The sequence below is a fragment of the Rhinoraja longicauda genome, chromosome 15 (assembly GCF_053455715.1).
Source record: "Rhinoraja longicauda isolate Sanriku21f chromosome 15, sRhiLon1.1, whole genome shotgun sequence".
Classification (NCBI taxonomy): domain Eukaryota; kingdom Metazoa; phylum Chordata; class Chondrichthyes; order Rajiformes; family Arhynchobatidae; genus Rhinoraja; species Rhinoraja longicauda.
Genome location: NC_135967.1, coordinates 38,291,611 through 38,306,111, shown reverse-complemented (window position 1 = coordinate 38,306,111; position 14,501 = coordinate 38,291,611). Strand labels below are relative to the sequence as shown.

At 39.8% G+C, this 14,501-nt stretch overlaps 2 protein-coding genes across 2 annotated transcripts in view; one reads left to right on the top strand and one right to left on the bottom strand.

The window, feature by feature from the left end:
• zc3h12b (zinc finger CCCH-type containing 12B) overlaps positions 1-10,689 on the top strand; it is a 61,874-nt gene extending 51,185 nt beyond the window's left edge. Inside the window, exons 4-6 of the mRNA XM_078412523.1 lie at positions 1,055-1,289; positions 1,870-1,976; positions 4,000-10,689. Of these exons, the coding sequence (XP_078268649.1) occupies positions 1,055-1,289; positions 1,870-1,976; positions 4,000-5,426 (1,769 nt within the window). The 3' untranslated portion in view covers positions 5,427-10,689. The remainder of the gene's footprint in view (positions 1-1,054; positions 1,290-1,869; positions 1,977-3,999) is intronic.
• A 1,129-nt stretch (positions 10,690-11,818) lies between these two features.
• las1l (LAS1 like ribosome biogenesis factor) overlaps positions 11,819-14,501 on the bottom strand; it is a 41,098-nt gene continuing 38,415 nt past the window's right edge. Inside the window, exon 13 of the mRNA XM_078412524.1 lies at positions 11,819-12,399. Within this exon, the coding sequence (XP_078268650.1) occupies positions 12,309-12,399 (91 nt within the window). The 3' untranslated portion in view covers positions 11,819-12,308. The remainder of the gene's footprint in view (positions 12,400-14,501) is intronic.

Below are 14,501 nucleotides of genomic sequence, written 5' to 3'. Positions count from 1 at the left end.
CACATTCTACTAACCTCTACACTTTGAAGTACACACCTGAAGTTGGTTCCATGAAGTCATTGGAACCAAATTTCAGAAGCAGAATTCGGTGAATATTTGTAACTATATCACAAGCTTGATGTTATATGAGAGTGCAAATTTCAAATCTAATATATTTAAGTTGACACGGTTTGCTATTTTGTGCGCCTTCCGTGTTTCGTGGGATAGCTTATATGTTTTCCTTCCATGTTTCGTGGGATAGCTTAGCTGGAAGTGTCAGAAATACACTGAGCTTCGCAGAATGAATTTAGTCTTAATCCTGAGGATGTGGAAGGATTAAGCCAGGGTAATGCTGGAAAATGGAATCCCCACCCTAATGATCAGCCACTAAGAACTGCCCCACGAAACTTAAGCCTGCATGTCTGTGCACTCTTGTATTTCGGATAACATCATAACCAAGACTGAGAAGGTTAATGATTCACCCCCTCAATTGCTGACAGTGTAGTATGTACCGTGGAGGCACAAGATACTGTAGATGCTGGAGGAACCCAACAGGTCAAGCAGCATCTGCAGGTGGAAAGGAATTGTCGTATGTCATCGTATGCACACTGCCTCTGACATCCATGAACTCGGAGGCAGGGTAGAGTGCAGTACAATAATGTGGACATTTGTTTGGGATCCACAACCCTTCAGTTCTCCCCGAGAATCAGTGAATGCTGATTGGGAGTGCTTACGGTATCAGATCTCTGATAGTGATCAGTCCCTGTGCCAGAGAACTTTCACACAGCACTAACTACATAAATCAGCACTGATTAGGATTCAAAGCTGAAATATATTTAGTTTACAATTAAATAGGTCAGACAGTTTTTGAAAATGATTGGTTGTGGTCTTTATATTGCACTTTGTATTTTCACGTTGTATAATTTGAGTAAGTGCAGGACAATGGCAGAGCTGTTTAAGTCTGAGTTGATGATTATAACTTTTAGTTTATTCAAAAGTTCCACTCACAACATGTTGACTGTGTGCGCAAGTGTGTGTGTGTTTTAAAAAGCCGAATCATTCCTTCGTTCTGCAGATCAAGAAATATTACGCAAACTTGAGAAAGAGAAAATCCTGGTCTTCACACCGTCCCGGAGGGTGCAAGGAAGGAGAGTAGTCTGTTACGATGATCGGTTCATTGTAAAGTTGGCCTTTGACTCGGATGGCATTATTGTGTCAAACGACAACTACAGGGATCTGCAGAATGAAAAGCCCGAGTGGAAGAAATTTATAGAGGAACGTCTTCTGATGTATTCCTTTGTGAATGACAAGTGAGTAATGTTAACATTTTAATATCTTTTTCTGTCATTTTTTTCTGAAATTTCACCCATCACATTGCATACTAAAAGGAAAATATTACATTTCCAACATCAGGAGAGACACAATAGTGCAGCTGGTGAAGCCGTTGCCTCACAGCACCAGAGACCTGTGTTCGGTCCTGACCTCGGGTGCTGTCTGTGTGGAGTTTGCGCGTTCTCCCTGTGACCGCGTGGGTTTTCTCCGGGCGCTCCGGTTTACTCCCAAAAATGTGCGAGGTTAATTGGCCCTCTGTAAATTGCCCCCCAGTGTGGAGGGGGAGGATGAGAAAGTGGGATAACAGTGTGAACGGGTGATCGATGGTCAGTGTGGCCTCGATGGGCCGAAGGACCAATTTCCATGATGTGTCTGAACTAAACAAATCTGTGAATATCAACATTTTCCGACTGAGATAAAGAAATAGGTTAGACAGAAAACAAAACCATGCTGGAAAATCTGTCCATTCTGTCCTAACAACCAGCAAGGAAATCATTACACAAAGTAACATTTGTATTTTGCACATAAATGACCAGCGGCTTGTTTCATCACCACAAGGTTCATGCCACCCGATGATCCGTTAGGACGACATGGTCCCAGCTTGGACAACTTCCTTAGAAAACGGCCCGTTATTCCTGAACATAAGAAGCAGCCTTGTCCTTACGGTAAGTCTTTGCAACATGCAACCCGTAAATCTAGTCACTTGATAATTGCTTTAATCTTGAATTTTTTTTCACAGAAATTCTGAAATATCATCTGGTTTAAAGCACCATTACATAGAACATAAAGCCTACAACAGGAACAGTCCCTTTGCCCCTAGATGCCTGTGCTATGATGCCAATTTAAATTAGCCTGCACATGGTCTATATCCCTCCATTTGTCCTGCCTGTTCATGTGCCAGTCTAAATGCCTTTTAAACATCACTAACTTTTCAGCGTGTACCACGTCACCTTGGCAGCGCATTCCGGACACCTACCACTTGCTGCTTAAAGAAAAAATATCCTCATCAATCACCTTTCACTCCTGTCCTGATGGACGTTGATTGTTGCCACCAAGGGGGCTGGCGGTCCTTTGTCACATCCAAGTAGTGCTTCCATGTAAATGAGTCAATGGAGTTACATGTGGACAGGTGTATTAAGTGTCATACAACGTGGAAACAGGCCCTTCAGTCCCACGCCCATGACGACCAACATGTCCCATCTGCACTAGTCCCACCTGCCCGCATTTGGCACATATCCCTCTAAATCTATCCTATCTATGTACCTGTCTAAATGTTTCTTAAACATTGCGATAGTACCTGCCTCAACTACCTCCTCTGGCAGTTTATTCCTTACATCCCCCACCCTTTGTGTAAAAAAAGTTACTCCTCGGGTCGCTATTAAATCTTTATCCCCTCACCTTAAACCTAAGTCCTCTGGTTCTCGATTCCCCTACTCTGGGCAAGAGACTCTGTGCGTCTACTCAATCTATTCCTGTGGTGATTTTGCTACAGCTCAATAAGATCACCCCTCATTCTCCTGCGCTCCAAGAGATAGAGTCCTAGCCTGCTTTACCTCTCCCTTTATCTCAGGCTCTTGAGTCCTGGCAACATACTCATAAATCTTCACTGTACCCTTTCCAGCTTGACAACATCTTTCCTATAACATGGTGCCCCAAACTGAACACAATACTCTAAATGTGGCCTCACCAATGTCTTGTATAACTGCAACATGACCATTCTGCTGCTGCAGGCTACAGTTGGTGGCAAAAAGGAAGCAATGCAGGTACAGCAGGTAGTGAAGAAAGCCAATGGAATGTTGGGCATAACAAGAGGAGTTGAGTATAGGAGCAAAGAGGTCCTTCTGCAGTTGTACAGGGCCCTGCTGCGACCGCACCTGGAGTACTGTGTGCAGTTTTGGTCTCCAAATTTGAGGAAGGATATTCTTGCTATTGAGGACGTGCAGCATAGGTTTACTAGGTTAATTTACGAAATGGCGGGACTGTCATATGTTGAAAGACTGGAGCGACTAGGCTTGTATACACTGGAATTTAGAAGGATGAGAGGGGATCTTATTGAAACATAAGATTATTAAGGGGTTGGACACGTTAGAGGCAGGAAACATGTTCCCAATGTTGGGGGAGTCCAGAACCAGAGGCCACAGTTTAAGAATATGGGGTAGGCCATTTAGAACGGAGATGAGGAAAAACGTTTTCAGTCAGAGAGTTGTAAATCTGTGGAATTCTCTGCCTCAGAAGGCGGTGGAGGCCAATTCTCTGAGTGCTTTGAAGAGAGAGCTAGATAGAGCTCTTAAGGGGATATGGGGAGAAGGCAGGAATGGGGTACTGATTGGGAATGATCAGCCATGATCACATTGAATCGTGGTGCTGGCTCGAAGGGCCGAATGGCCTACTCCTGCACCTATTGTCTATTGTCTATAAAAGCAGAGTGTCGTATGATAGAGGCAGGGATCAGTAACAATCAGGAATTAAATGCGAGTCTACATCCCCACCCCAATGCTCCAAATGATCAAGCATCAAACTTTCAGATCTCGGTGACGTCATTAGACCACAAGAAGAGAAAAAACCAAGCTTCACAATACATTCTGAAATGATGTTGTTTTTTTAAAGACAGTATTCTTTTATAGATTTGTGATGATGGATGTCATTTTTCAGTCCTGTTCATTCTTGGTTCTGGTTGTGACCTCACAGGGAAGAAGTGCACTTACGGCCACAAGTGTAAATACTACCACCCGGAGCGCGTTAACCAGCTGCAGCGCTCGGTTGCTGATGAGCTTCGTGCAAGTGCTAAGTTGTCCGCTGTGAAAACCATGAGCGAAGGAGCCCTGGCAAAATGCGGCATCGCCATATCGGGCGTGAAAGGCGAAGCCGTGTCCGAGATCAAGCGGGTCGCCCCAAAGCGCCAGTCTGACCCCAGCATACGATCTGTGGTTTGCGAGCCAGAGGAGCGACTGATGCCAGCTCACAGACTCGAGACTAACTCTGTGCCTTCTTTGGTCACTGCCTCCAGTGTACCTGCGTTTCAACCGAATAAAAGCCATGCAGCCAGTGCCATGAGTACCAGGTCGGCAAGCAGCCCTGTGCCCTGTTCCAAACAGTTCAATCACCAGAAGTCTTCACAAGAGCATATATCCACATTACATTATCCTCCCATCCTCGTAACAAACAGCCATGGGAACTCTGTGAATTATGCAGAGCAGTATCCGAAATATGACTCTACACTGGACACCGGCTATTATTCCATGATAAGTGACTTCTCCAATTTAAGCATCAACAGTATGCGTAACCACGATAGTTATTATGGGTTGGAATCGGATCATGGTTTGTATCCCAGAAACCACAGTCCTCATTCAGAAACCTGCATTGCAGGAAATGATTCCTATTCCTCTTACAATGACTTGGCGTACCTCGGCACTGTGGATACAGGTCCGGAGGAGAAAGTGAAGTCCCATCAATCGCAGTCACAGGATAGGCTCCAGCCTTTCATTCATGGCTACCATGAACCCATAACAAGAGTTCAGAGCTATGGACCCGAGGAACCAAAACAACCCCAGCGTAAGCAGTCCGTCTCCCACTTGCTTCCTCATATCCAGCATTCTGTAGTTGGAGCCCGTTCCAGTTGTCCTGGAGACTACCCTTTCCCTCAGAACATTCATCCCTCCACTAATAGCCACTCCGGACGGGCTCTGATAATGACTAGACTGGACAGTATTTCTGATTCAAGACTATATGAGAATAATCAAATGAGGCAACGAAGGCCTCCACTCTGCAGAGAGCAACATACCAGCTGGGACCACCTGCCCTGCGTCACGGACTCTTACAGGTACCCCTCGTACCCTTTGACTAATAACCTGATGCAACCCAGTTATGAGCCTAGCATGTTCAGGAGTATGCCGGAAAAGATAGAGCAGATCTGGAGGTCACCCTGGCAGGGAATGCCTGCTGAGCACCAGGACCATTTGACAATTCGAGAGCATCAGTACCAAACCTATCGAAACCTCTGTAACATCTTCCCAGCAGACATAGTCCATGCGGTCATGGAAAAGAACCCCCACGTGACTGACCCGCAGCATCTTGCTGCAGAGATTGTTGCCAAGCAACTGCGATCTGGGAGGTAAAACATAAACTATCTCGAAGACTGAGGGCCGAACACAGGACAAGCTAAGAGAAGTCCGTTTAATGCACAACATTTGTGAAATATGAGTTGCCTAACACAGTGGGTTTGAAATATTCTAAATATCTTAATGGTGTTCAATTATCTGTGGGAGTTGAGGCAGCTTTGAAAAGGAAATGAATACCTTACACTTTTTTTTCTGAAGCTACATCTCATTGATTTTTGACATCATTTTTCAACTTGCCTCCATTTTGAATTTTTACGTTTTCTTAAATTCACTGTTCAGCGTAAATTTCAAAATGTACATGCCATTTTTGAGCAAGAAAATCTATAAGTTAAAATAATTCAAATTCCAAACAAGTGTAACTTTAAGTAGTACAATATTTGGAAGTATTAAGTAATGACAACACCGAGCTAATTTAAACCAGAAATATTTAACCATTTGCATGGATTTAGATGATGATTCTTTCTGTAAGGTATCCATTTTCTGTTTTAAGGTTCCAAACCAAAAGAGCTTTCTTGGTGTATGGCATGTCAAACCATTTCCTTTAGACCATGATCTCCTCATTAGGGTGGAAAATTTGCAGCCAAAACACCTTTTTAAAGCATTATATTTTTTGTCTTCAGGCTGCACTGACGTGCCATATCTTTAAAAAGCAATGTATATTGCTGAAATCTGACGAGCTTGATATGTTTCAAGCTAGGTCTGTGAAAAAAAGTTTTTCATGAAAGTTGAGAAGGTCTTTTGGGGCCTTTGTTTCTCTTCATGAGAAGGTCTGACACTGCCTAAATGTTTCTTACTGTGAAACACATGGAATGTGAGGCTGCAGTCAGGGTTGTTTCTGACGTTTTGCCAATGGCTTGCAAATGCTGTGTAGTTGTTTCTATTTCTTATAATGACAATACAATCACTTTAGTTTAAAACTACCAATTTGTCATAAAAAATCTTTACTGAAAAATGCACTGACAGGAATGTCAACATTTTTAAAATGTAAACATCTTAAATTAATGATTCCAAGAATAGAAGGAATTCTAGATATGATTCCAATGATATCTGAGATCTTCTGTACCTAATTAGTAGAATATAATAATTGCAGTTCTTCTGTAATGACCTGATTTAATCAAGACTATGAGAATCTAAGGTTAAGATCTTGGTCTGCTGAGTTTGCTGATCACAGCCAGGCTGGTAGAAGGTGCACTAATATTAACCTTAGTGGGGAGAGGGGAAAAAAGTTATCTAGGTATCCTGGTCTTCTTTGGTAACCTGTGGCCAATCTGGAGAGAGCACATGGGTCAGTATATAGAATGGAAAGGATCAGTTTAAAATGGACTTTTATGCTACTGCATTAACTCCTAACATTCTCTACACTGCCTCTGTTAAAGAGTGTTTTCCAGGGACGATTATTGCCAGTAATTCAGCACAAGCGTAGAGAAAATTGATGATACAGTTGATACGTTAAAAAATACAATTCATTTTGGTTGCACACCCAACTAAGCTAATGTTATAATTTACGATTCAATACAGCAAACAGCAATGCCTCGAATGATCAGAAATGACCTTTGTTTGTTGATACAAATTGTATCTCTTTTCTTGATTGTAGAAAATTATTTATTAAATGTACAGTTATCATCGGTAGAATAGCTTTATCAAATCTTGCCACAATGTTTGTGACACTATGTGTCACTGGGAGTAGCCCACGGGTATGTATGAATTTTTACTGGGCATAGTAGTTTGTAGACCTGAATTTTTAATTCACGTTGTTCAAATGTGCACACACATTGTGCACAATATTAGTATCATTATTTGTTATGTATTTATTAGGATTAAAAAATATTGTTTCCATTGGTACCTCAACACACCCAGTATTGTTTTGTAACACATGCCTATTTTATATAATCACTATCTGTCTAAAAGCAGAGACCAAAACCTGTTTTAACTATAACCAATGTTTTTCAAATGTCACCTTCACAGTATGTCTACTCTAAACATGATGCATCAGAAAATGGTTTCTAAGATGCATCCATTGACTTTATCTCATTCTGTTCCCTCAATGCACCCTCCTTTTCACTGAGAAAGACTTTGTCTTTGATGGGGATTGCTAATGCCATAAATCTATACTCAATTCCCTGTGGCATCTGCTCTGACGTTGCACAGATGTGCAGCTAATTCAGTAGAATTGGTGAGATTAATTTATTTGGTGCATAATGCCAAAGGAAAAATGGTTACCAGCCCTATTTATATTCTTCGTTTCTGGAATGATGCCTGCATAATTCCTGCTATAAACACCACCCGTGTAGACTTTATTAAGAATTACTGCTTCTTTAAAATGTTATTTTAAAGCTCAAAATGCTGCATCTTTGCACCTCATCCTTGGAAAACCTGAACCCATTGCTGTATTTCTGGGAAGTTTTCACCGTTCTGATCGAAGAATAGAGTATTTTACTTAATGAAGTTATTAGTTTTTCTATATTCCAAGGGGAACATTGTTAACCAAAAATGACATTCTAAAATTGTAGGCCAATTTGAATATACACACATAAAGGTCTAAGACTGACACTGCCTCCTCTCAGGGAATCATGCATTTAGCTTCTTCGAGAAAATACGTTACATGATTCAGAGTTTTGTATTCTGTTGACATTTTTTTCCAAAGTATTGCAATATAAAGATTATGTGGGTTATGCAGACTACTTCACTGATATTGGTCTCACTTTGGTTTGGCTACATTTTGTGCTGCAGGACAAGGTTACTCCATTCATTTTCTAATGTACATAGAATCATGCAGCACAAAAGCAGGCCCAGTTTGCATATGTCGACCAAGGTGGCCCATCTACACTTGTCCCACCTGCCCGCCTTTGACCCATATCCTTCTAAACCGTTTCTATCCATGTACCTGTCCAAATGCCTTTTAAATGTTGTTATAGCTTCTGCTTCAACTACCTCCTCTGGCAGCTCATTCCACAAACCAGCCACCTTGTGTGGTGGTATAATCAATTTGTCACTTTTAATGGAAACAATATTTTTAAATTTACTGCCTGCATAATGCTTGCTCTTATTATGAGAGAGGGTTCCTCTCTGCAAAGGAAATCTTTTAAAAATGTCTTCAAAAGAAATAAGTCTGAGTTTAAGCAAGCTCCAGCCTCTTCTTTTGGTTGGCTTAATTAGAATACCAGACCACAAATTTATATTACCTCTTCAAACAATTATTATAATGACAGTTAAAAAATTTTGATTCTTAAAAGTTAATTTGGAAAGAATTAATCTCAAAAGTACAAAAAAGATGTTTAGTTATTTATAAGGATCCATAGGAAATTCTATATGGGTTTAAAAATGCTGGTGAAGCCAAACAAAGGAATGGTGCAGCTTTAAGCAACATTGTTGAGATCAAGAATGAGATTTTGTTTCTGTTGTCCATGTCTTTACATAGAACATTCTGTACCCTGACCACCCATGTAAAGATTCAGAAACCCAGTGAAAGGGCAATACGTTAAACCATCCTGTACTAATTGGGAATGGTTATTTTTGCATCAGGTAGGTAGGGTCAGATGGTCTCTTCAACCAATTGTAAGAATGGCTTTATTTGCATTATTGAGCTAAATAAGCACTGCACTGTCCAAGTTAAACACTAGTCAAATGTTTTGGGTGCTGTTCTTGCTTTCTAGTTCTTCTAGACCCTTCTAGTTCTTGCTTTTGTTGGTTGCATCTACTGCCTTATCTATTAATAGGAAGAGAATAATGTTTAATAATTCCTATTTTTCCTGTATAAAGCTTGTAAAAATAATTTTGATTGGTTAATCACTTTCTCTTTGCTACATATCTGGAGTTTGTACATGTTCCCAGATATTATCTAAGAAGTGTACCATTTTTAGTGAAACTTGTTTGAAGAGATCATATAGTTTGTGGTAGATATGCTGTGTTTAGATAACTTGTGTACAGATAGTTTGGTATTGTGTGAAAATATATATACCTAATGTATATATATTTTATTAGGTTAGTCCAGTTGTTTAATTAATCTAGTTTTTGTTCTGTTCCATACAAAATGAACACGTTAGCTTTTATCTGTAGTAAACGAAAAAAAAAAACTTTGGGTTTGTAGTCCCAAACAAAATGTAAGTCTTAATGACAAAATGTGTCTCTGTCTCTTTGAGAATTAAAAAAAAAGCAGATATGTTTTTAAGCGCTCTATATAATCAGTACCTTTAAATGCGCAACATGTATGGATAATGTGCTAAATTGAGCCAAGTGTTGAATGGTATAATTATGTTCCTAATTTTGAACACACAGCTGACTCTAGCTGTTGTTATATTTATCAGTTACAATAAGGCTGCTAATGAGTTTAATTAATTTTCAGTCATAAAGCAAATCTTTGTCTAAGTGGCTTTTGTACAAATGTAAATATTAAAATGGGTGCATTCATAAGATTGATCACTACAGCTGTTTGCTTTTCTTATGCACAGCAGCAACTATTTAAGTCAGTGACAAGTGCGCTTTTTTCAGTGACCATTTCTAAACAAAGTCACCCTGACACTAATTTACTGGTACCTATCTGCTATAATTAAAATTAACCCAATATGTTTATAATAGTGTACAATACCATGTCTGTGAGATATACCATCTGTATAACAACCAATGCCAGACCTGTAAACTCCAGTATAAAATGGTTATCTCCTCGTTAAGAAAGGACGACCCTCACCCTGTATTCAGTATTGTGTGATGTTTTCCACACTTTGTATATATTTCACACAAAACCCCCCCAACCCCCAACTACAATTTACACAATTCTTAGGATAAGACCGCAAGATTGGCAACCTAATATTTTGCACCATATTTCATGGCACTCAATGTCATCCTGGCATTAATTGAAAGTGGCCTTCAAAACCAATTTTGCATACACAATGATTTTGCAGTGTTGCCTTCCTTGGAAGTGTACGATAAAAGTTAAAAGACTTTACTCAGAATGGTATATCGCGTGTGTATTCAGGTAATTAATACATTCACAGCTTTCTGGTGAGTGCACTCTAGGAGTAGCAGGGTTATGACATTGATTTCTGTGCCTTTTCAAGAAGAATTATGGACACAATTATAAATAGTTTGGTACCTCTGCATTGGAATGTGTTCCATAGGTGTGCAATTTAAGAATGTTTTAAATTTACAGTGTTTGATGTTTGCATGAAGATTATAGTTACCAAAAAAAGGCCCTACATGTTCACAGTTATTATTAGTGCCATATATAATCAAACTATAGTTAAAGATTTTTTTTAATGTGATTTCCTACTCAATTTATGTTACATGTATTTCAATAAAACTTGCTTTGTGGGAATCATGCTTGTTTTTTGCATTATTTATTGAGGATAGGAAATAATCTTACCATAATATTGCTTTCACAATACTATGTCCAAAAGGTTCATCATTAAATCCGTTCAATGCAGTTCATGATTTACCAGGATACATCAGATCCGATTTTCACAATATCTAATAACCTCCTGACTGTTCTTGGTATTTTTGCTTCAATCTTATCTGGAAAGCTATTCACATTTGGCTTATCATTTTACATTTATTAGTCCCCAGTTTATATCCTTCTACTGTAATATTGATTTGTTCCTCATTCACAATTTTAAGTTTTGAAATAATTCTCCAGCAATCAATCTTGGAATAATTCTCAGGTTCAGGTGCTAATATAAACCACTGGTGGAACTTCCCTTCCCTCCACACGTGTTCCCTGACCTGCTGAACACCTTTGCTCAATCTGCCTCGGCCTGCATGATCTCCCGGTTGCCAAACACTAACTTCCCTTCCCATACTGACCTTTCTATCCTGGACCTCCTCCATTAGTCAGAGTGAGACCAAACGTAAATTGGAGGAACAGCAGCTCATATTTCTCTTGGGCAGCTTATAACCCAGTGGTATGAATATCGATTTTAACTTCAAGTAACCCTTGCTCCCCTTCTCTCTCCGTCCCTCCCCCACCCTAATTGTCGTACTAGTTTTAATGTTGCCCGGTTGAGTTCCTGTCTGTAGACTCATTACCTATCCCACAGCAACATTGGCCCATTATGTGCCCCACATTTCCTTGATTATTATTGTTTTTTACATATCTTCCATTTATTTCTCCTAACTAGTCTATATCTCTCGTTCCCCTCCCCCCCCACGACTCTGGCTGAAGAAGGGTCTTGACCTGAAACATCACCATTCCTTTTCTCCAGACATGGTGCTAGACCTGCTGAGTTACTCCAGCTTTTATGTCTGTCTTCTTGAAGTATTGTTAGTTGGTTACATTTCATATTAGATTTGGAATGATCTCAGAAAGAAAGCATCAAGGATGCATTTACAACCCTTGTAAACATAACATCTAAATTTATTTTAATAGAGAGAGCTTTATCAGGAGGGGTGTTTTCTGATATCTGATCAATGACCTTGTGGCCAAACCATAAGTAACTTAAAAAAAGCACTGGGACTGAGTTAGATGCTAGAATTTATTTTTGCAATAGGAAAAATGGCAGCCACCTACCAGTTTACATGCATATAATATTACAGAATTCCATAAACACATATGATTGTTTACAATTGAAATTGCAACACTTAATGTAAAATAAACCAGTTTTGGGGCAGACCATAACCGATGATCAGATTGTCAACTCCAATTTTGGGTCTGCCTGCGATATTGATCTTTACTCTGAGACCATCATAAGCAAATTACAGGAACTTTGGAATACATGGTATGTGTTGAAAATATACAACAGGGTTGCTGGCTATTTAAAAATAATAAGTGGAGAACCTTCAACAAACAGCCGAATATCGGATAAATGTGAAACCGTGTGCACATTCACACACATCTGAATGATGGATGAGATAAGGGAATAATAAAAGATTTGAAAAATAAAATCTTCATTAGAACAACTTCAAACCAGCTTTCAGTCTGTGTAGGTCACCCTGGTTCCACCATAAACCTTCTGGGTCTGCACAAGGCAATCCTGTGGTACTGTAACAGAAACACAGAGATAAGGACTTATTTATTATATAAAGGACAAAGAATAAAGTCCTAGCCTGCTCAACCTCTCCCTATAGCTCAGGCCCACGACTCCTGGCAGTATCCTTATAAATCTCTGCATTCTAACCATAAATCCTGCATAATGACATCCTTCCTTTATATAGCAGGGTGACCAAAACGGAGCACAATGCTCCAAATGCACCCTCACCAATGTCTTGTACAACTGTAACATAACAGTCTAACTTTTATACTTCATACCTTAACTGATAAAGGCCAGTATACCAAAAGCCTTCTGTACCACACTCTCTATCTGTGCCACCACTTTCAGGAAACTATGCACCTTTAACTCCTAGATCCCTCTGCTCTCCAACACTTCCCAGGGCCCTACCGTTCACTGTGAAGATCATGCTCTGGTTGAACTTCCCAAAATGCAACACCTCACATTTAACTGCAATCATTAGTCATTCCTCGGCCCATTTGCCTAGCAAGTGGTTATAAATACATAAATGAATTTTCCAAGGGGACCATCAAGTAAGTCTTTACCATGGGCAATTCTTGGGGTTCTTACAACAAATGAAGTCAAGTTTCTAGCTTTGGATCGTTCAAAAATGACTGTCCTTTTTAGGCTTATATTGGTCTATACCAAAGTCCATCGGCTGCAGCTTTAATTATTTGCTCAGTTATTCTTTGAACTTTCATGTTCTTATCTATACCGCTTATAGTATCTCTTATCACATCTTCAGCTCAAGTGGCTTTCTATCCCATTGCGTAAATCTGCAATATATTTGGTGAAGCACCGTTAAATTACAACACAAAAAAAAGTCAGAGTGATACAGCATGGAAACAGGCTCTTCAGTCCAACTTGCCCACATCGGCCAACATGTCCCAGCGGCCCGCGTTTGGCCCATATCCCTCCAAACCTGTCCTATCCACGTACCTGTCTAACTGTTTCTTAAACATTCGTATAGTCCCAGCCTCAACTACCTCCTCTGGCATCTTGTTCCATACACTCACCACACTTTGTGTGAAAAAGTTATCCACAGATTCCTATTAAATCTTTTCCCCTTCACCTTAAACCTCTGTCCCCTGGTCCTCGATTCACCTACTCTGGGCAAGAGACTCTGTGCATCTACCCGATTTATTCCTCTCATGATTTTATACACCTCTATAAGATCACGGCTCATCCTCCTGCATTCCAAGGAATAGAGTCCCAGCCTACTTAACCTCTCCCTTTAGCACAGACCCTCGAGTCCTGGCAACATCCTCATAAATCTTCTCTGTACCTTTTCCTGCTTTAATTGGTTGTGAAACTCTTTTAGGAGGTATCAAAAAGGACACGAAAGGCACAATTTGCGTACAGCTTACATTTGCTTCGTCCAGGAACTACTTTCAGAGTTTCTATCCATATCATAGGGTTTATTTCTGACCAGAAAGTATTAAACAGCATGTTGAAAGTATCACTAGTTTTCCGTGATGTTTTACTTCACCACAGGCCTAAGGGAGATGTTACCTTATTGTGGTTTCTTTGACCAATACTGCACCTGTTATTCGATGAAAAACTCCTAGTTCATTAATAGCAAACCCAGAAAAATGTCACATCTCTACTTATAAACTATTTGTCATTTCCCAAAGCAAACCTATCTACTTCTGATGTAAATCATTTATGTACGAGTGCTTTGCTTTATCTCATTAAATACCCTTTGTAAAATGTTATCAGTAAACAATATTTAAACCATTGTCTAATCCTCCATTGCCAGTTTTCTCAATTCCTTGCTCAAATGCATTATTTGGAGTCCAATATTTTGCTCTAATCACATAAATTAAATAGTAAGTAACAGCTTAAAGCACAAAGGAAAGCAATCCTACTCTGCTCTGGTGCCGTTTTGTTGGGTTACCAAAAGTCATAAAATTATTAAAATACTGTGTAGGAAGGAACTGCAGATGCTGGTTTACACTGAAGGTAGACACAAAATACTGGAGTAACAGCAGCTCAGGAGTAAAGGAATAGGTGACGTTTTGGGTTGAGACCTTCTTCAGACAGAGTCGGGGGACAGGGAAACTAGAGGCAATGAAAAGGTACAGAACAATTCAGA